Source organism: Protomyctophum bolini (genome assembly GCF_963924005.1).
Source record: "Protomyctophum bolini genome assembly, chromosome: 6".
NCBI lineage: Eukaryota > Metazoa > Chordata > Actinopteri > Myctophiformes > Myctophidae > Protomyctophum > Protomyctophum bolini.
Genome location: NC_137867.1, coordinates 9,230,895 through 9,254,967, shown reverse-complemented (window position 1 = coordinate 9,254,967; position 24,073 = coordinate 9,230,895). Strand labels below are relative to the sequence as shown.

At 42.4% G+C, this 24,073-nt stretch overlaps 2 protein-coding genes and 1 long non-coding RNA gene across 4 annotated transcripts in view; 1 reads left to right on the top strand and 2 right to left on the bottom strand.

Moving 5' to 3' along the window:
- Positions 1-9,103, bottom strand: part of LOC308316882 (NACHT, LRR and PYD domains-containing protein 3-like) — a gene marked incomplete at its 3' end in the record, with an annotated part of 15,953 nt that extends 6,850 nt beyond the window's left edge. Inside the window, exons 1-7 of the mRNA XM_080765668.1 lie at positions 8,968-9,103; positions 6,936-7,274; positions 6,504-6,821; positions 3,320-3,640; positions 2,651-2,749; positions 2,366-2,416; positions 296-2,126 (exon numbers count right to left, since the gene is read on the bottom strand). Of these exons, the coding sequence (XP_080621794.1) occupies positions 296-2,126; positions 2,366-2,416; positions 2,651-2,749; positions 3,320-3,640; positions 6,504-6,821; positions 6,936-7,274; positions 8,968-9,094 (3,086 nt within the window). The 5' untranslated portion in view covers positions 9,095-9,103. The remainder of the gene's footprint in view (positions 1-295; positions 2,127-2,365; positions 2,417-2,650; positions 2,750-3,319; positions 3,641-6,503; positions 6,822-6,935; positions 7,275-8,967) is intronic.
- LOC308317402 (uncharacterized protein) overlaps positions 1-23,739 on the bottom strand; it is a 31,057-nt gene extending 7,318 nt beyond the window's left edge. Inside the window, exons 1-7 of one of the 2 annotated variants that reach the window (XR_013964252.1) lie at positions 23,614-23,739; positions 19,942-20,280; positions 19,510-19,827; positions 18,072-18,404; positions 17,007-17,108; positions 16,744-16,794; positions 15,574-16,578 (exon numbers count right to left, since the gene is read on the bottom strand). Coding sequence is in view for 1 of the 2 variants with exons in the window: in XM_080766376.1 (XP_080622502.1) it covers positions 15,791-16,578; positions 16,744-16,794; positions 17,007-17,108; positions 18,072-18,404; positions 19,510-19,827; positions 19,942-20,280; positions 23,614-23,659 (1,977 nt within the window). In the remaining variant the exon portion in view is untranslated. Of the gene's footprint in view, positions 1-15,188; positions 16,579-16,743; positions 16,795-17,006; positions 17,109-18,071; positions 18,405-19,509; positions 19,828-19,941; positions 20,281-23,613 lie in introns of those variants that run through there. The other variant, XM_080766376.1, reaches the window with a different exon arrangement.
- LOC308317252 lies at positions 10,400-12,248 on the top strand. The gene is made up of 3 exons (XR_013964242.1): positions 10,400-10,500; positions 11,197-11,257; positions 11,520-12,248. It is a non-coding gene; the product is annotated as an uncharacterized lncRNA (long non-coding RNA).
- Positions 23,740-24,073: the final 334 nt, after the last annotated feature.

Genomic DNA, 24,073 nt, shown 5'->3' with positions numbered 1-24,073 from the left:
ATACAAACATGAAATAATTAAAATGATCCCAACTCGCTGCTGTTGTTCCACTCTATGGCAGTGAAGTGAAGAAATCTGAACGGCCGCATGCCATGGCAAAATCACCCTGATATCACTAAATATACTAAACACAAATCACACTTGGATTGCAATACTAATATATATATATATATAAAGATGAAGAGAGGGTATCTCTTTCTCTCTCTCTCTCTCTGTTTTTTAATGAATGAAAAAATGAATGAATGAATGAATGAAGTATATAGTGATCTAACATGTTAACATTCACACTACTAACCTGGCTGTTGTGCAGTTCCTCACAGCTGGGACCAGTCTCAGTCGCCCCTCCTTTGATGTGTTGTATTTCTGCAGGTCCAACTCCTCCAGAACCTCCTCTGACATCAGCAGCATAGAGGCCAGAGCTGAACACTGAGGCACAGAGAGTTCCTTCCCTGAGCTGTTCTCTGACTCCAGGTACTGTTGGATCCCCCGACTGACTGACGGGTCGTTCATCTCCATCAGACAGTGGAAGATGTTGATACATCTGTCAGGAGAGGCATCATGATCATTCATCTTCTTCAGGTTGTTGATGACTCTCTGGATCTCCTCTGGACTGTTCTCTGTCTGACCCAGCAGGCCTCCTAACAGACTCTGGTTGGACTGCAGTGAGAGACCATGAAGGAAGCGGACAAAGAGGTCCAGTTGTCCACTCTCACTCTGCAGGGTTTTCTTCATAGCAGCCTTCAGGAAGACAGACAGGGAACCGTCACTGTTGAAACGGCGGTCTCCCAGGAATGTATTCAGGACCTCCGTGTTCCTCTGAGTGAAACAGTGGGACAGGTAGACTGCAGCCAGAAACTCCTGGATGCTCAGATGAACGAAGCAGTAGACCGTTTTGTGGAAGAACAAACCGTCTTCTTTGAAGAACTTTGTGCAAAAGCCCAAGTTCTTCAAGTCCTTGTTCACATCAAGACCACACGCTGCCAGGTCCTCCTCATAGAAAATGATGTTGCCTTTGACCAGTTGGTGAAACGCCAGCTTGCCCAGCTTCAGAAGAACTTTCCCTGCATCCTTTATGAGCTTCCCTCTGTCTGCCTCGCCTTGTTCAGGATTCTCCCGCTGTATCTCACCCATCAGGAAGTGGCAGAACAGCTCAACCAGGGTTTTGGGCAGCCTGAATGTCACCCCCATGTTCTTCACCATGTCCTTCACAACGGCAGCAAGGATCCAACAGAAGACTGGGATTTCACACATGGTGAGGAGGATCTTTGATTCTTTGATCTGTGAGAGGATTGATCTGGCCTGGTTCTCATCACTGAACGTCTTCTCGAAGAACTCCTTCTTCTGGTCATCGCTGATGAACCCTCGTACTTCGGTCATCCTGTTTACAAACTCCTTAGGGATCTGATTGGCTGCTACAGGTCGCGAGGTTATCCAGATGCGAGCAGAGGGGAGGAGCTCTCCCTTGATGAGGTTTACAAGGAGATCTTCCACTGGGTAAGAGTCGTTGACATTCATGAGGCCAATTTTTGTGCTGAAATCAAACTTGAAATTATTTTCATCATAACCATCCAGAACAAACATGACTTTGAAGGGGCTGTTGCTGTAGTCTCCTGACTTCTGCACTTCAGTGAAGATAAGATTAAGAACGTCTTTCTCGATAAATCTGGTTTCCTTGATGCAGCTGTGAATTAGCTGTGCCAAAGTAAACTTCTGTCCCTTGAGCATATTTAACTGGCGGAACTTGAGCGGGAACACGAGGTGTGGGTCTTGGGGGAAACATTTCTTGGCCCAGTCAGACACAAATTTGTGTACGAGGAACGTTTTGCCAATTCCTGCACAGCCAACGGTCAGCACTGTTCTTATGATTCGTCCAGAAAGGTCTTTGAACATCTGACCGAGTTGGATTTCCTCTCTTGCCTTCTTCATCTCCATCTGTCTGACTTCATGATGGCTGTGGATGTCTGTTCTTTCGATGTCTACATTGTAGAGCGGAGTGAAGACGTTTTCAAACACGAACTCAGTCTGTGTGCCCAAATTGACACTCAGATATGTGTTGTTCATGTTGCGTTGAAGCTGCTTTTCATAGTCAGTGATGTGACGATATCCTGGTGTTCTCTTCAACAGACCTGTAGCGGACAAAGCAATTCTATGTTTAACAGCCTTGTCTCCACACACACACACACACACACACACACACACACACACACACACACACACACACACACACACACACACACACACACACACACACACACACACACACACACACACACACACACACACACACACACACACACACACACACACACACACACACACACACACACACACACACACACACACACACACACACACACACACACACCTCTCAGTTTGGCAGCTCTGTGTCGTCTTTCCTTCTCTTCTTCTGTCAAAGCTGAAATGTGAGGCAGTGATTGGTCAGTAAGATGTGAGACAGTGATTGGTCAGTGAGATGTGAGACAGTGATTGGTCAGTGAGATGTGAGACAGTGATTGGTCAGTGAGATGTGAAGCAGTGATTGGTCAGTGTGATGTGAGACAGTGATTGGTCAGTGAGATGTGAGACAGTGATGGATTTATATCAATATAGATTGTAAATAAATCTAGTTAAAAATAAATTAAAGACTCACAAGGTTGCTTGTTCCAGATTAAAGTTGCCAGTGCTACTGCGTACATGAAGACAGTAACAATAACTCCTGGTCTGCCTCTGCCTGTTGGTCCTTTAGGAGCTGAAAGACAGAAATAGAAAACATAAATAGAAAAGAAAATCTCTTTACATTTTTTTTAAATTCCCCTGCGAAAGCTTCCTAGCAAAACAGGAAGTGAACAGATCCACTTCCGGGTTGCACCATCTAGCTCCAACCCCCTCATAGAGTTGTGGGAGGAGTTTCAAGTCAATCAGACAAACCGGAAGTAGGAATTATAGTTTCGTGGAAGTGGAAGTTCGTACGGCCAGCCACCAGGTTTGGGACCTTATGCTGCAAACTGGAGTAATGGCTGTTTAAAGCCCAGCCAATAGGATTCAATACGTATAGTCCCCCCTAGGAACCGCTCAAGGACCCCTTGGGGTCCCCGAACCGCACTTTGGCATGGCTGGCAAATTGGAGATGACATGGACGGAAACCCCTGGGCAATGGGACCCTGGAGCTCTCTGGTGGAGCTGTTGCCCCCGCAGCCTGACTACGGACAAGCGGTTGACGATGGATGGACGAACAACAACCACTATATTATTGAGTATTTCCTACAGCTTTAAGTCCAAAAATCTGAAAACGCGCACACGCACACACATACACACACACCTTTGTAAAGCGGGTTGTCTACAGCCTCGCTCTGCTCCACACTGAACTGGTTCTTTATCGCACAGGATATTCTTTTAACTTTTCTCCCTTCCTCGTCGTTGCTGATCGTGGTCGTGGCCGCCCGGGAGTCGGGCCCGATCCATTCCTCATCGTTGTAGATCCTGGTCTCGTTGGGTTTGGGTCGAGTCCATTTCTCATCGTGGAACCTCCATCGATAGACGACCACGCCCGACTCTGTGACGTCTCCGAATACGCTGCACTGCAGCGTGCAGTTGGAGTCACATGGTGCCACGATGGATAGCTCTGGATGTGGGACTTTCTCTGTTGAGGACACAGAATGAAGACATGAAGAATTAATGCACCACACATCTATTATGAACACACGCACATGCATGTGCAGGCACGTGCACATGCACATACGCACACATGCACACACACACGCTGGGGAAACTGACTGAAGACGAGATGTTAACATGCCTCCTGCTGACCCTGAACTGACCTCATGCTTCCTTCTATGCATGAGGAGCCCCTTCTTTTCACCCGACAGGAGAGGGAGTTTTCCCAGTTGGAAACGTAGCGCGTGGAAGGAACGCGAACACGTTATTCCAAGCAGTTATTCCTTTCCCCTCCATCAGGTGCCCCGGCTGGCCAGAGGGAGGCGGTATGAGCCGGATTTCGATTACATCTTTAGCCCAGACCGATACTGCACCACATCAAAATATCTACAGTTTCCATTACAATTGAAATAAAGTATCCCCTCGCACGACCCCCCTGCCCCCCTGGAGGGAATTGACGCCCCTTTCTTCAACATTTCAACATAGGCGGGTAAATATATGAAAAAAAGCACCTTACCCTAAAATTGTAACAAAAGGTTTCTCAGCTGATTTATGTAGTATTAGGTGTCCTTAATAACATACTAAAAGTTTACCAAAGTTTGACTACCCGAAAGGTGTTATTTTCAAGATGGCGTCCAAGATGGCCTAAAAACCATTAAAATAGCCTAACTCCTTCATTATTCATCCTAGACAAGTACTTTTTGTGTCTAACCCTATGTTTTTGGGGTCTAGGAGTCCATTGAACTTGTCCAAATTGCAGAGATACAATTAGATAATTGTGAAATCCAATATTGTGTTTGTGACTGTTAAAACCCTCTGAAAGTCACCAATTTCAAGTTAATTAAACTAAATATTTAATACATTTCTAAATATTTATATATATTTTTGGAATAAGGTTTCAAGATATCCTCAAAACACAACAAAACTAATAGTCACAATTTGCAGTAATTCAGAAGGTTGTGGCAGAGAATATTGTCAGTTGATAGACAATAGCCTACTGATTGCAATATTGAAATATTATATATATATTTGGATCTGTGGATAAAATTAGGCTCAAACTAAATAATTCATCTTTGACTATACACCCACCCAAAACGAATTTTTATTGCATTATTTACTCTTAGTGCAGAGTAGTCAGAACCTAAGTCTCTACCGGGTGCAGAGGGGAGTATGATAGGTGGGGTTGGGTGAAGAGGTAAAGGGGGGTCCGGACTAGGGTTGGGATTTGTTAGGACTTTAACGGTTCCGGTTCCTAACGGTTCCTAATATTATTTTTTTCCCTTTTTTCTGACATATATTATGCTTATATTATAACCTAACCAAGTACTTAATAAACACAAATTAAATTATTGTATTTGCACTTTACAATTATGAGTTGGCACTATTATTTAAACTTCACCACCACCAGCTAGCCACCACGACAATATCATTGTTGCAATTTGTACTGTATATTAAAAATACAGTACACATTGCAATAATGATATTGTTGTGGTGACAAATGTCTTTAATGTTCAGATTAATTTAATATTATTTTTTATTGTACTGTGGGCTATGATCCTGTGCTTTTTTCTGCAAACTGTTTATAAAGTAATCAATCTATGGAGGTATATGTATATGCACCTAAAGGCTTAATTTAGAGCCAAATAAAAAGCAATTGAGTTGCTTATAAGTTGTAAAAATAAGTGCAGACAAATTGATTTTTGAGATGTTTCCTGGTGCAAGTTGCAACATCCTTTGCAGGAAACTATGGCATCACATTTACTGCACTTTGCGAGTGTGGTTAACAGAGAGGGAAATGACTCTTGAGGCTGAGCACGCAAAGTGTAGTTATTTATTTGGTCTATTTTCTAAAGTGTAGATGTTTACTTGGGCTTGTTTCTAAAGTGTAGTTGTTTATTTGGTCTCGTTTCTAAAGTGTAGTTGTTTATTTGGTCTAGTTTCTAAAGTGTAGATGTTTATTTGGTCTTGTTTCTGAAGTGTAGTTGTTTATTTGGTCTTGTTTCTAAAGTGTAGTTGCTTATTTGGTCTTGTTTCCAAAGTGTAGTTGTTTATTTGGTCTTGTTTCTAAAGTGTAGTTGTATATTTGGTCTCGTTTCTAAAGTGTAGTTGTTTATTTGGTATTGTTTCTAAAGTGTAGTTGTTTATTTGGTCTAGTTTCTAAAGTGTAGATGTTTATTTGGGCTTGTTTCCAAAGTGTAGTTGTTTATTTGGTCTTGTTTCTAAAGTGTAGTTGTTTATTTGGTCTTGTTTCTAAAGTGTAGTTGTTTATTTGGTATTGGTTCTAAAGTGTAGTTGTTTATTTGGTCTTGTTTCTAAAGTGTAGTTGTTTATTTGGTCTTGTTTCTAAAGTGTAGTTGTTTATTTGGTCTCGTTTCTAAAGTGTAGTTGTTTATTTGGTATCGTTTCTAAAGTGTAGTTGTTTAATTGGGCTTGTTTCTAACGTGTAGATGTTAATTTGGTCTTGTTTCTAAAGTGTAGTTGCTTAGTTGGGCTTGTTTCTCAATGTTGTATAAACTAGTGGTTCTCATTTTCATGCCAAGGACCCCCCAAAATGAATGCATTTGTCTGCGGACCCCCATCTGAAAATATTTTATGTCAGGGACCTGCAGCCCTGTATCGCTGCGGTGCGCCAGGGGAGTAGACTGTACGTTATTGAGAGAGAAGTCAGTTGTTTGAGATTTACTTTAGTTCCATCAGTTTGTGTCGTCATTATGCCCCTCCCCCTTCCCTGGAGTGATCCATCACATGGAGGACCGGCTGATCCCAAACATTCTCTAATAAATGTTTCAATAAAATAAAAATACCAAAACAAATCATAAAGGACAGACATAACGACGGGTCATACTTACTCATCTCTTTAAGCAGGTAAGTCTTGCCGTGGTGAAGTCTGCCGTTGATCTCCACAGAATACTGCCCGATGTCTTCTGCGGTCATGTTGTCGATGACCAGCCGTCCGGTGTCTGGGTCCAGTGTGGAGCGGTTTCTAAACGTCCCGTAGTAATCCAGACCATCAACCAGATACCACTCCGCTGCCAGGTTGCGTCCGTGCCGCCACAGGATGCTGGTGACGGCTTCAGGAATAGAGCGGTAGTCTGGGAACAGTTCCACGCGGATGCCTCTGCCTCGTGGTGGAAGGTATTTCACTTGGTCGTCTCTTGGCCCTCCAGCTTTAAATGAATACATGTTGGTGTTCTTTAGTGTTTTTGATATTTCAAAACCCAGAATAACTACTTAAAAAAAAAGGCCCAACACTGGTTATGATTATGAACATTAAATCTTACCAACAAGGAGCTGGATCGTACTGCTGCCCACGTGTGGAACGAGACAGCGGTAGGTCCCGATGTCCGAGAGCCTCAACCCGGTCAGCCTCAGTGAGATGTTGCCGTGTTGCAGCTCCTCGTGAAACAGGAACGTCCTCCGTTTGTACAAGCGGTTCACGGCGGTGGTAACGGGACGTCCATCTTGGAAAACGTAAACGTTTGGTGGCGCCAGGTGAGCTCTGGTCCACAACACTGAACGTCTCTCCATGTTGAGCGGTGGATTAACGTGACACGGAAGGATCGCCTCGCCTCCCAGACTGGCCAGCACAGGTTGAGAGGACCCGTTGACCTGGTGTTGTCCTAAAAACATATAAAAACATATACATGAGATATACTTTATTGTCCCACGAGGGGAAATTTGTCTTGGGCAAAAGTGCAGTACATTTTAGAACACAGACAAAACACAGTAGCAGCAGCATTGTACAATCATTGGAGAGAATATTCACATGGTATAGTATCACAAGATTAGAACAGTGCACATTTGCACTCAGAAAGTATGAAAATAAAAAGTACAAAAGAGTAATTCACCAGATAAGAGATTATTCAAAGGTATGGTATCACAGGGCCTCTAGTGGCTCCAATGAAATCCGCCCCTCTTCATAAATAGACCATCTTTGGCGTAAGTACAGACAAGTACGGGGCTGCGTCCGAATTCATTCCCTATGCCCCATACAGTGCACTACGTTGGGGTTCCGCCATTTTGTTTTAGTGTCCGAATATGTAGTGAGCATTTTTGCACCCTAATGTAGTGGACTGAAGAATGCACCGGGAATTGTAGGGCAAATCTACCCCATAATGCAATGCGCAAGCTCGCTCTTGAGCGCACATGCACACGTTTGCGCACATGCGCTGCTTCTGCATGCATGCACTCCAACTCAGAAGAGGCAGAAGTTGAACCAGCGAAAGAAATGTACTTTTTAATGTTTGTTTTCCTTCTATTTTCTTCCCTGGTGGATCTCGAAGCTACAGATCTCGAGATGAATGATCTAGTGCATTTATTTGCAATTGTTTTATTTCATTTATAATAAAAGAAGTATATTAATTTGCAATAGTATTACTATTCTGATTCATTGTATCACCCATAATAATAATAATAATAATAATAATAATAACTAGAACTGCACTCTATCGAGTGCATACTTGCTTGTTGCACACTACTAGTGCGCAAGCAGAGCGTGCAAGTACGATTTCGACCGCTACAAACTGTCAAATCTCAGTAATGACTAGTTGTGCCTGATACGGCAGTGGTGCCAGATTACATACATGTATACATAGGAGCATTACCGTTAATCCTCCCAACACTAAAACATATCGTCATCTTCAGATTTTACGGGGGCCAGTTTCGAATTGCAGCCGTCCGTAGGTGCCCTTTGAGAGCGGTTTTGAAGGAGTCAAGGGCGAAAAGAATGTGGAACACCCTACCAACAGTCATTAAGACGGACGGCTGCAAATCGAAACCGGCCCCGGAATACCTGAATAACACACACACACACACACACACACACACACACACACACTTTCTTTTCCCTTTATGATGAATTCCTGTTCTGTTCTTTGACTATATAGAAGTTTCTATTTGTACGTCTCTAAATGTTTTGATGAATTGAACAAGGTGGACCCTCTTACATTACAAGCATAATGAAGCATTAAACCCTACCTGTACTAGCCTACTGGGCGGAATGAAACTCCTCTCTAAATGCTCACTGGCCAAAGAAATCCACATTTTAACCATTTATTTGTACCTTTTCAATAAAGCATAGCCTAGCGACGCTAGAGCCTATCCTAGTCCTCTGGTCTCTGGACATATACACAATAGGCTACAGCGTTATAAATAATAGCCTATTAAACTATACTATAAGTTGAATCAATTGGAACGAACATGGCTTTTTAAACCACACCCGTTTGTTTTCCCAGTGGAAAAGTAACGTTTGGTTTCGTTTTCAGACGGTTAGTAAAAGTGAGTGTAAATGAGAATGAATTAGTGTAGGCCTACCTGTCACAGGTGTGTTACAGATGCTGCTCCACAGCATCAACAACATGTATAAATTAATCCGCGACTTTAATGCTGTTAAAACTCCGTTTACTAGTGTGAAGAACAGCGACAGCGAGTGGACCTCCATCTTTGTTCTTGTTTTAGGAATAGGCACTGTGAAGTGTGAAGTGAAACTTCCCCCTTAGAAACGCCCATACATTTGTGATGGAACCGGGGAGGGTGGGGTATATGTGGGGTTGTTTGTCTACAAAAATTGAAAATCTTATAAATAAAGTTATATTTAAAAAAAAGAAACGCCCATACAAAAACAATGTGTATTTCACATCCACGTTCAGTAAACAGTCGGCTCAGATCGGAGTCTGCTACACAGCGACCCAGGTATGGAAGAGATCTTCTCTGCACCACGTACCCACCTTTATCAACAAGAGGGCGCCCACGCTACAGAATCTTTTCGCTCCTATGCCACCAAAATGTGGAACGCCCTACCAACAGTCATTAAGACATGTGAATCCCTTGACTCCTTCAAAACCGCTCTCAAAGGGCACCTACGGATGGCTGAAATTCGAAACTGGCCCCTGTAAAATCTGAATCGCCCCCCCCCCCCTTTTCCCCTCACTGTATACTGTATCTTTTCCCTTTTTGCTTTATGATGAATTCCTGTTATGTTCTTTAACTATATAGAAGTTTCTATTCTATTTGTACGTCTCTAAATGTTTTGATGAATTGAACAAGGTGGACCCTCTTACATTACAAGCATAATGAAGCATTAAACCCTACCTGTACTAGCCTACTGGGCGGAATGAAACTCCTCCCTAAATGCTCACTGGCCAAAGAAATCCACATTTTAACCATTTATTTGTACCTCTTCAATAAAGCATAGCCTAGCGACGCTAGAGCCTATCCTAGTCCTCTGGTCTCTGCATGGACATATAGTCACACAATAGGCTACAGCGTTATAAATAATAGCCTATTAAACTATACTATAAATTGAATCAATTGGAACGAACATGGCTTTTTAAACCACACCCGTTTGTTTTCCCAGTGGAAAAGTAACGTTTGGTTTCGTTTTCAGACGGTTAGTAAAAGTGAGTGTAAATGAGAATGAATTAGTGTAGGCCTACCTGTCACAGGTGTGTTACAGATGCTGCTCCACAGCATCAACAACATGTATAAATTAATCCGCGACTTTAATGCTGTTAAAACTCCGTTTACTAGTGTGAAGAACAGCGACAGCGAGTGGACCTCCATCTTTGTTCTTGTTTTAGGAATTCAGTATTTTAGCTGTGACGTGAGCGCCCCCTCCTGAGATACTTCCGGGTCCTAATTTTGTGTCGCTTTTGGAGAAGCGTCCTGCAGTCAGACACTCTTGCGCTTTTGTGTCCCCATGGAGTTATTCTCCTCTTGCACAATGTAGTAGACGGGACTTCCTGGTTCTGTATCCCCCGTCTCTTCACTTCCGGCCCATCCACAGTGCATTGATTTCGCTGCATTTCTACGGACAATATTATTATTTTCTCGTCACTGGTAAATTCTGTAAGTACGTTTAAAATTTACTTTTATTTGTATGGTTCATTAATATACCTTTCGTTTTTATCGGAATTGTTTTATCGTGTGTTTATTTCCAAAAATGTGTTCATTCGAAATGATGTGGATTGCTACTAGTTGGTAGGCGGTACTAGGCGAAATTTGTTTGTGCATACTGCATATACAGCATATCATCATGAGACATCATCACGTTTGTTAGACCTAGACTCGTTTGATAATGACAAAGAACACGTTAGCAACATTAGCATCATCATCATGACATTTAGCATCACAGATTAGCTCCGTCTGAAGCCAATCTCTCATATAGCCATTAATAAACGGTTTGCATAATTACAGTACATTCAAGCACAACTCAATACAACAACTGTTAACTGTGAATTCAATCAATTCATCATGATAAATTATGTTTGTGTTTGTGATGTTTTATAATGTTATGCCAAATATGTTCAGTATGTCTGCTTTTTCCACCACTGCCTGCATCTGATCACAGATAAATGTATTTATCTGTACAAACACTCTGTACTTTATTATTATTTTTTCATATTATAAGGCCTACATACTCTTATTATTGCATGACAAAAGGTGAAATTGGGCTATCTACATGCTCACAAGTCACAATGCAATGTGGTCTTGTAGATATTTTTTTTATTATTCAAATATTAATAACCCTGTTTCTATGTGTAGGGACCCACAACCAGGTAGCCTTCATGATCATCTGACAAATACAGGAGGACAGTGTTGGCAGGTATGTTTTTTTTATTCATTTGTATTATTGTATCATACCACATCTGTCTGATCGGTGCAGTTATCCACTGGTCTCGCTCTCCTCTCCCAAACACACATCTTAATGAATTCCTGCCGTGCTTCTATGTACTCATATCAGTCATATGTGTATTGGTCAAGACACTGTACCTAAAGAATGCAGCATTTTTGTGTCTGTGTTTCTCACAAAAGACTGATTCTTTATAAAATCTAATTGTCTATATGCGCCTCGTTTTTTGCTCCAGGATGAAGAAAGGCACTGTAAAGTATATGAAGAGGGCGTGTGGTTCTGCAGAGTTTTGCTCAGTCCCTCTTTGCTCTACATCAGCTTCAGTCTGTTCGCTCAGTTTCCATGCCATCCCAGCTAATGCTGAACTGAGGGCAAGGTGGCTTGTCAACATCAAAAGGGATGACTTCAAAGGAGCCACTGCCATTCCTAGAAAAATAATAGATTTTCAAAATATTGCATTCATGTGTGAAAGGTTTGATTTACAAGTATGTATCCAACTTCCAGCATACAAATGGAACCAAATTGATCAGTACAGGTCCATCCTATAATTTTACATCTTGACTTAGATCTTCATACACTTGTATAGCAGGAGTATGCATGCAGACAGATAAACAAACAGAACACAGAAAGCTTCCATATATGATACAATAATAATGAATAAAAAAACATACCTGCCAACACTGTCCTCCTGTATTTGTCAGATGATCATGAAGGCTACCTGGTTGTGGGTCCCTACACACAGAAACAGGGTTATTAATATTTGAATAATAAAAAAAAGATCTACAAGACCACATTGCATTGTGACTTGTGAGCATGTAGATAGCCCAATTTCACTTTTTGTCATGCAATAATAAGAGTATGTAGGCCTTATAATATGAAAAAATAATAATAAAGTACAGTGTTTGTACAGATAAATACATTTATCTGTGATCAGATGCAGGCAGTGGTGGAAAAAGCAGACATACTGAACATATTTGGCATAACATTATAAAACATCACAAACACAAACATAATTTATCATTATGATGAATTGATTGAATTCACAGTTAACATTTGTTGTATTGAGTTGTGCTTGAATGTACTGTAATTATGCAAACCATTTATTAATGGCTATATGAGAGATTGGCTTCAGACGGAGCTAATCTGTGATGCTAAATGTCATGATGATGATGCTAATGTTGCTAACGTGTTCTTTGTCATTATCAAACGAGTCTAGGTCTAACAAACGTGATGATGTCTCATGATGATATGCTGTATATGCAGTATGCACAAACAAATTAAACCATCATAGGGTGCTTCCCCAAACGGGTCCTTGCTCTAACAGTAAACGTTTATTTTGATGTATATTTATTTATACATTAAATAAAGCCCCAAAAGCTTAAAAGACACCACTGATAAAAACACTTAACAAACGTTAGCTTATTAAACAGATTGTAGCATAATAAAAGGTTTACTTTAGAATCTACAGTAGCAGTGTGCACAGCCAATTCGCCTAGTACCGCCTACCGCCTAGTAGCAATCCACATCATTTCGAATGAACACATTTTTGGAAATAAACACACGATAAAACAATTCCGATAAAAACGAAAGGTATATTAATGAACCATACAAATAAAAGTAAATTTTAAACGTACTTACAGAATTTACCAGTGACGAGAAAATAATAATATTGTCCGTAGAAATGTAGCGAAATCAATGCACTGTGGATGGGCCGGAAGTGAAGAGACGGGGGATACAGAACCAGGAAGTCCCGTCTACTACATTGTGCAAGAGGAGAATACTGTGACGCTCCGTCGGACTAAATCTGAGACGAAAACAACCACGAAAGTCTCATTTTACCGCTTTCCTTGCAACAACAAAGCTGCGCTGCTCTTCCAAATCTGGCTGTGACAGGCCGTCTGCCCCACATGGAATACTATATCGCCATTTTATTTTATTGTGTCAACTAAATCCTCATTAATGCAAACATACTAAGCCTGCACGCATTCTAAATATGTCCCCGAAATATTTTACAGAGCAAATGGACTGTTGCCACCTTCAATAATAATGATAATAATAGTTTTAATTGTCTCCACATAATATATTTTTATTATCATGGACACTTGTACAAAACATTAATGATTCTACTCGAGTTGGAAGCATACTTGAAATATACTGTAATTCTGCAAACTGTTAAATACATATTTCAATCAATCAATCAATAAGCTAATGCGCAGTCATTTGCCACTAATCTAGTTAGCTTTACAGTACATTTCAAGCACACACTCAATACAAAGACTGTTAACTGTGAGTGAACGACCCAATTAAGCATTACACTTGTTTACAAGAGGGTCCAATGGTGGACCCTCTTGGACCCTCTTGTAAACAAGTGTAATGCTTAATTGGGTCAATTTTCAATTAATCAAAATTCAGAATTCAGAAACCTGTCTGCAATTTTCCATGCGGTCAATGTTGGTGAGTTTAACATAATTTAATACTTGGCAGATCGCAAAAGCAAATTGGATTGGATCCCATTTAAAAAAAAAATCTAGAGTTACAAATTGCGGCTAGCCGGTTCTTAGCATCCAGCTTGTTGGTGCATTAGCGCCACCTTCTGCCCCGGAGTGTGGATCAGACAACTCTCCCAACCTAGCCTTGGATGGTCTTTATCCATTATTACGGTGTGTTTTCACGTACAAACTTTTCTTTGTACGCTTTCAGTGCTATTTGGCATGACCCTCTACCATACTGTACAGTTGCAAAAGCATATGACGCTGCATGTATATATTAGGGACAAAAGAAGAATTTTCACAAACCAGCAATTTTCATTGGCTCATAAAAACTTTATTTTTCTAACTTAAAAGAAATGTACTCCGATTATTTGTCCGTATAGGTAGTTCACGTGTAGACGTGTTTGTGCATTTTGATCAAAGATCCTGGGAGGAGATACATTTTAGCTGTTTTTCATATAATTAAAAATGTCGGGTGATCTAAAGGTCAGATGTCAAAACACAAAAGTTGTTCGGCATGAGGAGACACATATGTGTATCAAAGTGTCATTGCTAACGGTCAAACGGTCCATGAGATATTCTCGTTCAAAGTTTGCATTTTCAATTGAGTGCTATAGCGCCACCATTTGGCCAATCGTCATGTACAATTTAGGCATTTAGCAGACGCTCTTGATCCAGAGCGACTTACATTTAAGCAAAAAGAAAAGCATGGCATACATTTAAGCAAAAAGCATGGCATACATCACATATCAAAAGTGGTTATCATGAATCATGTATAAACTAGAACTAGAACTAGTCACCGTTTGGCATGGCCCTCTTACCCCTCTACCAGATCACAGCGTTTCGCGGGAACCGACTGCACGGTTCAGTCAGAACTGCAATTTTTGGCGGAAGAAGAAGAAGAAAAACCCACAAAAACAATAAGTGACCAAAGTCACAAAGTGACTTCTTGGTCCCTTAAAAATCTCAAAATTCACAAATACACCCGAGATGAGGTAGAAATCTACATATTCATACATTAACCTCTTTCACTGCCACCTGTTCTCTCCTTGCCACGGTCTTTTTAGCCAGCTCTTTGTTTTATTAAAGGTGAAAATTACCCCGGGTCGTCACCAGGAGGTCAGCAAACGGCTAATGGATCCCCCCGTGATGTTTTTAATCTTTTGGTTACCTGAGGCATTGTAACAGCGTCCAATGAGCCGTGGGTAAAGCCTGAGGCATTGTAACAGCGTCTAATGAGCCGTGGGCAAAGCTTCCATTCTAAATGTCCCGTCGGCCACCGTTTTAACCGTCTGTCTCCATATATGGAGATCTCTGTATCCGTCTGCCTGTGTCTGAAGAGTGCAAACTGACTGTGAAAAGTGGAAGTAATCAAATGGCAATGGTGTGGGGTTGCCATGGCAACCAATTGGCTGAGGCAGAGAAAGGTACAGGTGAGGCTGAGTGGACTTTAGGCTCATTAGCTCCACTGGCAGAGCCTGACCAGAGGCCGTTTGTGGCGGTTCTGGACAACCGTGTGTCCGAACCGACTCAAGGCCGGACACTGCACTCCCTGTGGGGGGGATGGGGTGGACACTGTGGAACGCCTTTGTCACCATTAGAAGTCAGTGGGGCAAAGAGTTCTCGAGTTACGTGGACTACAGATGTGTGTACACACGTGCACACACAGAGACGTACATTTATTATAGGATATATATGCGTTTCCCCTGGACTGGAGCGCGCAACAATTCTACTTATGTACAATTTGGAGATTCCCGGATCAAAATATGTTCAGCTGGTCAGGGGTCAAACCCTATCAACCTGGAGGTCAGAGGTCAAACCCTATCTTGGGGTCTTTAGCACATCAAGGTTTGATTGACAGATTGTCACTGTGCTTCTTATATACATCAATATGGAGTCCATGATGTCAGGCGTACTGGCGACGGTGGTAACCATGACAACCTGGACTCACTCAGACATGTGGAGTAACCATGGCGAACTGATGTGACCCTCGCTCGTATAGAGACTCTATCTCTGCTCACACAGAAACACTGTCAAAAAATGCCTGCCAAAAACAACACTGCTCCTTAGGGATCTGATTGGCTGCTACAGGTCGTGAGGTTATCCAGATGCGAGCAGAGGGGAGGAGCTTCCCCTTGATGAGGTTTACAAGGAGATCTTCCACTGGGTAAGAGTCGTTGACATTCATGAGGCCAATTTCTGTGCTGAAATCAAACTGGAAATTATTTTTATCATAACCATCCAGAACAAACATGACTTTGAAGGGGATGTCGTTGTAGTTTCCCGACTTCTGCAATTCAGTGAAGATAAGATTAAGAATGTCTTCCTCAATACATTTGGTTTCCACGATGCAGCGGTGAATTAGCTGTGCCAAAGTAAAGTTCTGTCCCTTGAGCAGATTTAACTGGTGGAACTTGAGCGGGAACACGAGGTGTGGGTCTTGGGGGAAACATTTCTTGGCCCAGTCAGACACAAATTTGTGTACGAGGAACGTTTTGCCAATCCCTGCACAGCCAACGGTCAGCACTGTTCTTATGATTCGTCCAGAAAGGTCTTTGAACATCTGACCCAGTTGGATTTCTGTTCCCTGTCCTGCCTTCTTCATCTCCATCTGTCTGACCTCATGATGGCTGTGGATGTCTGTTCTTTCGATGTCTACATTGTAGAGCGGAGCGAAGACGTTTTCAAACACGACCTCAGTCTGTGTGCCCAAATTTACACTCAGATATGTGCTGTTCATGTTGCGTTGAAGCTGCTCTTCATAGTCAGTGATGTGACGATATCCTGGTGTTCTCTTCAACAGACCTGTAGCGAACAAAGCAATTATATGTTTAACAGCCTTGTCTCCACACACACACACACACACACACACACACACACACACACACACACACACACACACACACACACACACACACACACACACACACACACACACACACACACACACACACACACACACACACACACCTCTCAGTTTGGCGGCTCTGTGTCGTCTTTCCTTCTCTTCTTCTGTCAAAGCTGAAATGTGAGGCAGTGATTGGTCAGTGAGATGTGAGGCAGTGATTGGTCAGTGATTGGTCAGTGAGATAGTGATTGGTCAGTGAGATGTGAGGCAGTGATTGGTCAGTGAGATGTGAGACAGTGATTGGTCAGTGAGATGTGAGACAGTGATGGATTTATATCAATATAGATTTTAAATAAATCTAGTTAAAAATAAATTAAAGACTCACGATGTTGCTTGTTCCAGATTAAAGTTGCCAGTGCTACTGCCAGTGCTACTGCGACAGTAACAATAATCCCTGGTCTGCCTCTGCCTGTTGGTCCTTTAGGAGCTGAAAGACAGAAATAGAAAACATAAATAGAAAAGGAAATCTCTTTACATTTTTTTTTTAATTCCCCTGCGAAAGCTTCCTAGCAAAACAGGAAGTGAACAGATCCACTTCCGGGTTGCACCATCTAGCTCCACCCCCCTCATAGAGTTGTGGGAGGAGTTTCAAGTCAATCAGACAAACCGGAAGTAGTAATTATAGTTTCGTGGAAGTGGAAGTCCGTACGGCCAGCCACCAGGTTTGGGACTTTAAGCTCCAAACTGGAGTAATGACTGTTTAACCCATTTAGACCTGAGGATGATTCTACAAATCCTGACAGTTTTCTGAAAAACCCATGTTTCTATGTCAGTGGTTCTCAAACTTGTTCATGTCAAGGAGCCCCTGCTGCACAGAATTATATGTAATTGGCCGCCGACCCCCATCTCAAAATATGTTGTTCCAGGGACCCCCACGCAGAAGCAAATATTTGAGTTAAAAACGTTCGCTCTGAAAGAGTATATTCAAAGCTTTGCGGCACATTATATATCAAAAAAATAGCAGAACTAAGTTCTACGAGCTTGTAGATCTGCTATTTTTCAATAGCTAAAGCACAACATAATGCTTAAAACACCAAAGGGGGTTCCTGCCCAGAATGGGTTAAAGCCCAGCCAATAGGATTCAATACGTATAGTCCCCCCTAGGAACCCCTCAAGGACACCTTGGGGTCCCCGAACCGCACTTTGGCATGGCTGGCAAATTGGAGATGACATGGACGGAAACCCCTGGGCAATGGGACCCTGGAGCTCTCTGGTGGAGCTGTTGCCCCCGCAGCCTGACTACGGACAAGCGGTTGAAGATGGATGGACGGACAACAACCACTATATTATTGAGTATTTCCTACAGTATTTACTACAGCTTTAAGTCCAAAAATCTGAAAACACACACACACACACGCGCGCACACGCACACACACACACACACACACACCTTTGTAAAGCGGGTTGTCTACAGCCTCGCTCTGCTCCACACTGAACTGGTTCTTTATCGCACAGGATATTCTTTTAACTTTTCTCCCTTCCTCGTCGTTGCTGATCGTGGTCGTGGCCGCCCGGGAGTCGGGCCCGATCCATTCCTCATCGTTGTAGATCCTGGTCTCGTTGGGTTTGGGTGGAGTCCATTTCTCATCGTGGAACCTCCATCGATAGACGACCTCGCCCGACTCTGACTTGACGTCTCCCAATACGCTGCACTGCAGCGTGCAGTTGCTGGAGTTGGAGTCACATGGTGCCACGATGGATAGCTCTGGATGTGGGACTTTCTCTGTTGAGGACACAGAATGAAGACATGAAGAATTAATGCACCACACATCTATTATGAACACACGCACATGCATGTGCAGGCACGCGCACATGCACATACGCACACATGCACACACACACACGCTGGGGAAACTGACTGAAGACGAGATGTTAACATGCCTCCTGCTGACCCTGAACTGACCTCATGCTTCCTTCTATGCATGAGGAGCCCCTTCTTTTCACCCGACAGGAGAGGGAGTTTTCCCAGTTGGAAACGTAGCGCGTGGAAGGAACGCGAACACGTTATTCCAAGCAGTTGTTTATTTGGTCCATTTTCTAAAGTGTACATGTTTATTTGGTCTTGTTATAAAGTGTAGTTGTTTATTTGGTCTCGTTTCTAAAGTGTAGTTGTTTATTTGGTATTGTTTCTAAAGTGTAGTTGTTTATTTGGTCTTGTTTCTAAAGTGTAGTTGTTTATTTGGTCTTGTTTCTAAAGTGTAGTTGTTTATTTGGTCTCGTTTCTAAAGTGTAGTTGTTTATTTGGGCTTGTTTCTAACGTGTAGATGTTAATTTGGTCTTGTTTCTAAAATGTAGTTGTTTATTTGGTCTTGTTTATAAAGTGTAGTTGTTTATTTGGTCTCGTTTCTAAAGTGTAGTTTATTTGGTATTGTTTCTAAAGTGTAGTTGTTTATTTGGGCTTGTTTCTAACGTGTATATGTTTATTTGGGCTTGTTTCTAAAGTGTAGTTGCTTAGTTGGGCTTGTTTCTCAATGTTGTATAAATCAGTGGTTCTCATTTTCATGCCAAGGACCCCCCAAAATGAATGTATTTGTCTGCTGACCCATCTGAAAATATTTTATGTCAGGGACCTGCAGCCCCGTATCGCTGCGGTGCACCAGGGGAGTAGACTGTACGTTATTGAGAGAGAAGTCAGTTGTTTGAGATTTAATTTAGTTCCATCAGTTTGTGTCGTCATTATGCCCCTCCCCCTTCCCTGGAGTTATCCATCACATGGAGGACCGGCTGATCCCAAACATTCTCTAATAAATGTTTCAATAAAATAAAAATACCAAAACAAATCATAAAGGACAGACAATAACAGATCCATAACGACGGGTCATACTTACTCATCTCTTTAAGCAGGTAAGTCTTGCCGTGGTGAAGTCTGCCGTTGATCTCCACAGAATACTGCCCGATGTCTTCTGCGGTCATGTTGTCGATGACCAGCCGTCCGGTGTCTGGGTCCAGTGTGGAGCGGTTTCTAAACGTCCCGTAGTAATCCAGACCATCAACCAGATACCACTCCGCTGCCAGGTTGCGTCCGTGCCGCCACAGGATGCTGGTGACGGCTTCAGGAATAGAGCGGTAGTCTGGGAACAGTTCCACGCGGATGCCTCTGCCTCGTGGTGGAAGGTATTTCACTCGGTCGTCTCTTGGCCCTCCAGCTTTAAATGAATACACGTTGGTGTTCTTTAGTGTTTTTGATATTTCAAAACCCAGAATAACTACTTAAAAAAAAAGGCCCAACACTGGTTATGATTATGAACATTAAATCTTACCAACAAGGAGCTGGATCGTACTGTAGCCCACGTGTGGAACGAGACAGCGGTAGGTCCCGATGTCCGAGAGCCTCACCCCGGTCAGCCTCAGTGAGATGTTGCCGTGATGCAGCTCCTCGTGAAACAGGAACGTCCTCCGTTTGTACAAGCGGTTCACGGAGCTGGTAACGGGACGTCCATCTTGGAAAACGTAAACATTTGGTGGCGCCAGGTGAGCTCTGGTCCACAACACTGAACGTCTCTCCATGTTGAGCGGTGGATTAACGTGACACTGAAGGATCGCCTCGCCTCCCAGACTGGCCAGCACAGGTTGAGAGGACCCGTTGACCTGGTGTTGTCCTAAAAACATATAAAAACATATACATGAGATATACTTTATTGTCCCACGAGGGGAAATTTGTCTTGGGCAAAAGTGCAGTAGTACAGTACATTTTAGAACACAGACAAAACACAGTAGCAGCAGCATTATACAATCATTGGAGAGAATTTTCACATGGTATAGTATTCTATAGTAGAAAGTATGAAAATAAAAAGTACAAAAGAGTAATTCACCAGATAAGAGATTATTCACAAGGTATGGTATCACAGCGCCTCTAGTGGCTCCAATGAAATTCTTCATAAATAGACCATCTTTGGCGTAAGTACAGACAAGTACGGGGCTGCGTCCGAATTCATTCCCTATGCCCCATACAGTGCACTACGTTGGGGTTCCGCCATTTTGTTTTAGTGTCCGAATATGTAGTGAGCATTTTTGCACCCTAATGTAGTGGACTGAAGAATGCACCGGGAATTGTAGGGACCATCCGATGGTCACTACAAAAACGCAGCGCAGCAAATCTACCCCATAATGCATTGCGCAAGCTCGCTCTTGAGCGCACATGCACGCGTTTGCGCACGTGCGCTGCTTCTGCATGCATGCGCTCCAACTCAGAAGAGGCAGAAGTTGAACCAGCGAAAGAAATGTACTTTTTAATGTTTGTTTTCCTTCTCTTTTCTTCCCTGGTGGATCTCGAAGCTACAGATCTCGAAATTAATGATCTAGTGCATTTATTTGCAATTGTTTTATTTCATTTATAATAAAAGAAGTATATTCATTTGCAATAGTATTACTATTCTGATTCATTGTATCACCCATAATAATAATAATAATAACTAGAACTGCACTCTGTCGAGTGCATACTTGTTGCACACTAGTGCGCAAGCAGAGCGTGCAAGTACGATTTCGACCGCTACAAACTGTCAAATCTCAGTAATGACTAGTTGTGCCTGATACGGCAGTGGTGCCAGATTACATACATGTATACATAGGAGCATTACCTTTAATCCTCCCAACACTAAAACATATCGTCATCTTCAGATTTGACGGGGGCCAGTTTCGAATTGCAGCCGTCCGTAGGTGCCCTTTGAGAGCGGTTTTGAAGGAGTCAAGGGCGAAAAGAATGTGGAACACCCTACCAACAGTCATTAAGACGGACGGCTGCAAATCGAAACCGGCCCCGGAAAACCTGAATAACACACACACACACACACACACACACACACACACTTTCTTTTCCCTTTTTACCTCCTTTATGATGAATTCCTGTTCTGTTCTTTGACTATATGGAAGTTTCTATTTGTACGTCTCTAAATGTTTTGATGAATTGAACAAGGTGGACCCTCTTACATTACAAGCATAATGAAGCATTAAACCCTACCTGTACTAGCCTACTGGGCGGAATGAAACTCCTCTCTAAATGCTCACTGGCCAAAGAAATCCACATTTTAACCATTTATTTGTACCTCTTCAATAAAGCATAGCCTAGCGACGCTAGAGCCTATCCTAGTCCTCTGGTCTCTGGACATTAGGCATGTGGAAAATAATCGATACGTATCGATACATCGATTATGACGTGCGCGATGCGAGTGAATCGGTTCATTCACTGTGTGTCGGTAGAATTGACGGGTGAAATCTCGATGGATCGTTCGCGGAGTGCTTGTATCGGTAAAATCCGTGGTTGCACTGTTTTTTCATGGTAAATTTCACCCTATCCTGTGTTTCCGAGGCGCATTCAACGTACCATCAGAAAGGAAGAAAAAAAAAGGTCTCTCGCGAGTCGCAGCGCAGACACAGGGCGCGTTCGGAAATAGCGCACTGAGCCCACTGTGCAATGCAAACTAATAGGAGAGTGTGCTCCGGTGTGGTATTTCCGAACGCGCCCACAGTCAGTGAACAGAAGCTACCGTACGACGGTGCAGAGGGTGCTTCCCGCAGAGGAGACACGTTGAGAACAGACAGACTCAGACTATAATAGCACCCGCGACTAACAGAAGTGAGCCCCACGCATTAAACAAGAAGCACCACCTTTACTCTTTAGCTTTATAAAATAGCTGTCCGAGTAGCTTTGTCCGTCGATCAGTTGACTTTTCACTGTAGCGCTGCGTGCTGGACTGCTGGTAATGAGCCACACTCCACAGCTGTGCTTGCTGATTATCCGACGCAAATCTGCGTCGCGATCATTATCAATTTGTAATTAAAGAAAGCTTCTGCAGTCTGCACACACGTGTACAACAACAACAACGCCACAGCAACTTTCCACTGTCCAGCTTTCCCCTGCTGTTCTCTGGGATAGAAGCCTTATTTATATTCTGCAGCAAGACGGTGTCGCACGCCTAAAATTGCAGATCCACAAGCTCACAGCGGGGCGTGGATGAGACGCGTTGTGAGCTTGTACATCTGCTATGTATTTATAACGTTAATAATACATGCAGGCCAGGGTCTTCAATGTTTTTCAGGTTAAGCCAAGGACCACTTAGCTGAGAGTGAGAGATCAAGTAGGGACCCCCATATAGGCAATTATATTATAAAACTGTTGCAGATTAAACTAGACATAGACTTGTTTGACAGCACTACAAGTGTGACCTGTAATTTTTGTTTTGTTTATTTGTTTCTTTTCTATTTATATGTTGGTAACATTAATTGATGAACGATAGGCTATTACATTTTAATCTCTTGAAACCTCTATACTCAAAACCTCAAATTGACCTTTGAGATATAATAATTATACTATAGCCTATGATTATTAGTAATCTAACAATTCCACAATAACCAGCAGAGAGCAGACCCTTTGTTTACTTACAGAATTCTATAAGTTGGGTTGTTTGAGATGCAGAGCTATAATACTAACCTAGTAATAAATTGCTTTGAATTTAAATGTAATGCATTTTTACATGTTTTGGGAAATGAATAGAGCTTTAATATAAATCCTTTCTATTGTGATGAATCGCCATCAAATCGTATCGGTATTCGGTAGAGGGGTGAATCGCATCGTATCGCATTGATTTGAACTAAATGGTTATCGCATCGCATCGCATCGGGAAGAGGGAGAATCGTATCGCATCGTATCGCCAGGGGATTCCATGTATCTCTAATGTATCGTATCGCTGGCAGTGCATCGAGATGCGTATCGAATCGTGAGATGAGACGAGATTCACATGCCTACTGGACATATACACAATAGGCTACAGCGTTATAAATAATAGCCTATTAAACTATACTATAAATTGAATCAATTGGAACGAACATGGCTTTTTAAACCACACCCGTTTGTTTTCCCAGTGGAAAAGTTTGGTTTCGTTTTCAGACGGTTAGTAAAAGTGAGTGTAAATGAGAATGAATTAGTGTAGGCCTACCTGTCACAGGTGTGTTACAGATGCTGCTCCACAGCATCAACAACATGTATAAATTAATCCGCGACTTTAATGCTGTTAAAACTCCGTTTACTAGTGTGAAGAACAGCGACAGCGAGTGGACCTCCATCTTTGTTCTTGTTTTAGGAATAGGCACTGTGAAGTGTGAAGTGAAACTTCCCCCTTAGAAACGCCCATACATTTGTGATGGAACCGGGGAGGGTGGGGTATATGTGGGGTTGTTTGTCTACAAAAATTGAAAATCTTATAAATAAAGTTATATTAAAAAAAAGGAAACGCCCATACAAAAACAATGTGTATTTCACATCCACGTTCAGTAAACAGTCGGCTCATCGGAGTCTGCTACACAGCGACCCAGGTATGGAAGAGATCTTCTCTGCACCACCCACCTTTATCAACAAGAGGGCGCCCACGCTACAGAATCTTTTCGCTCCTATGCCAC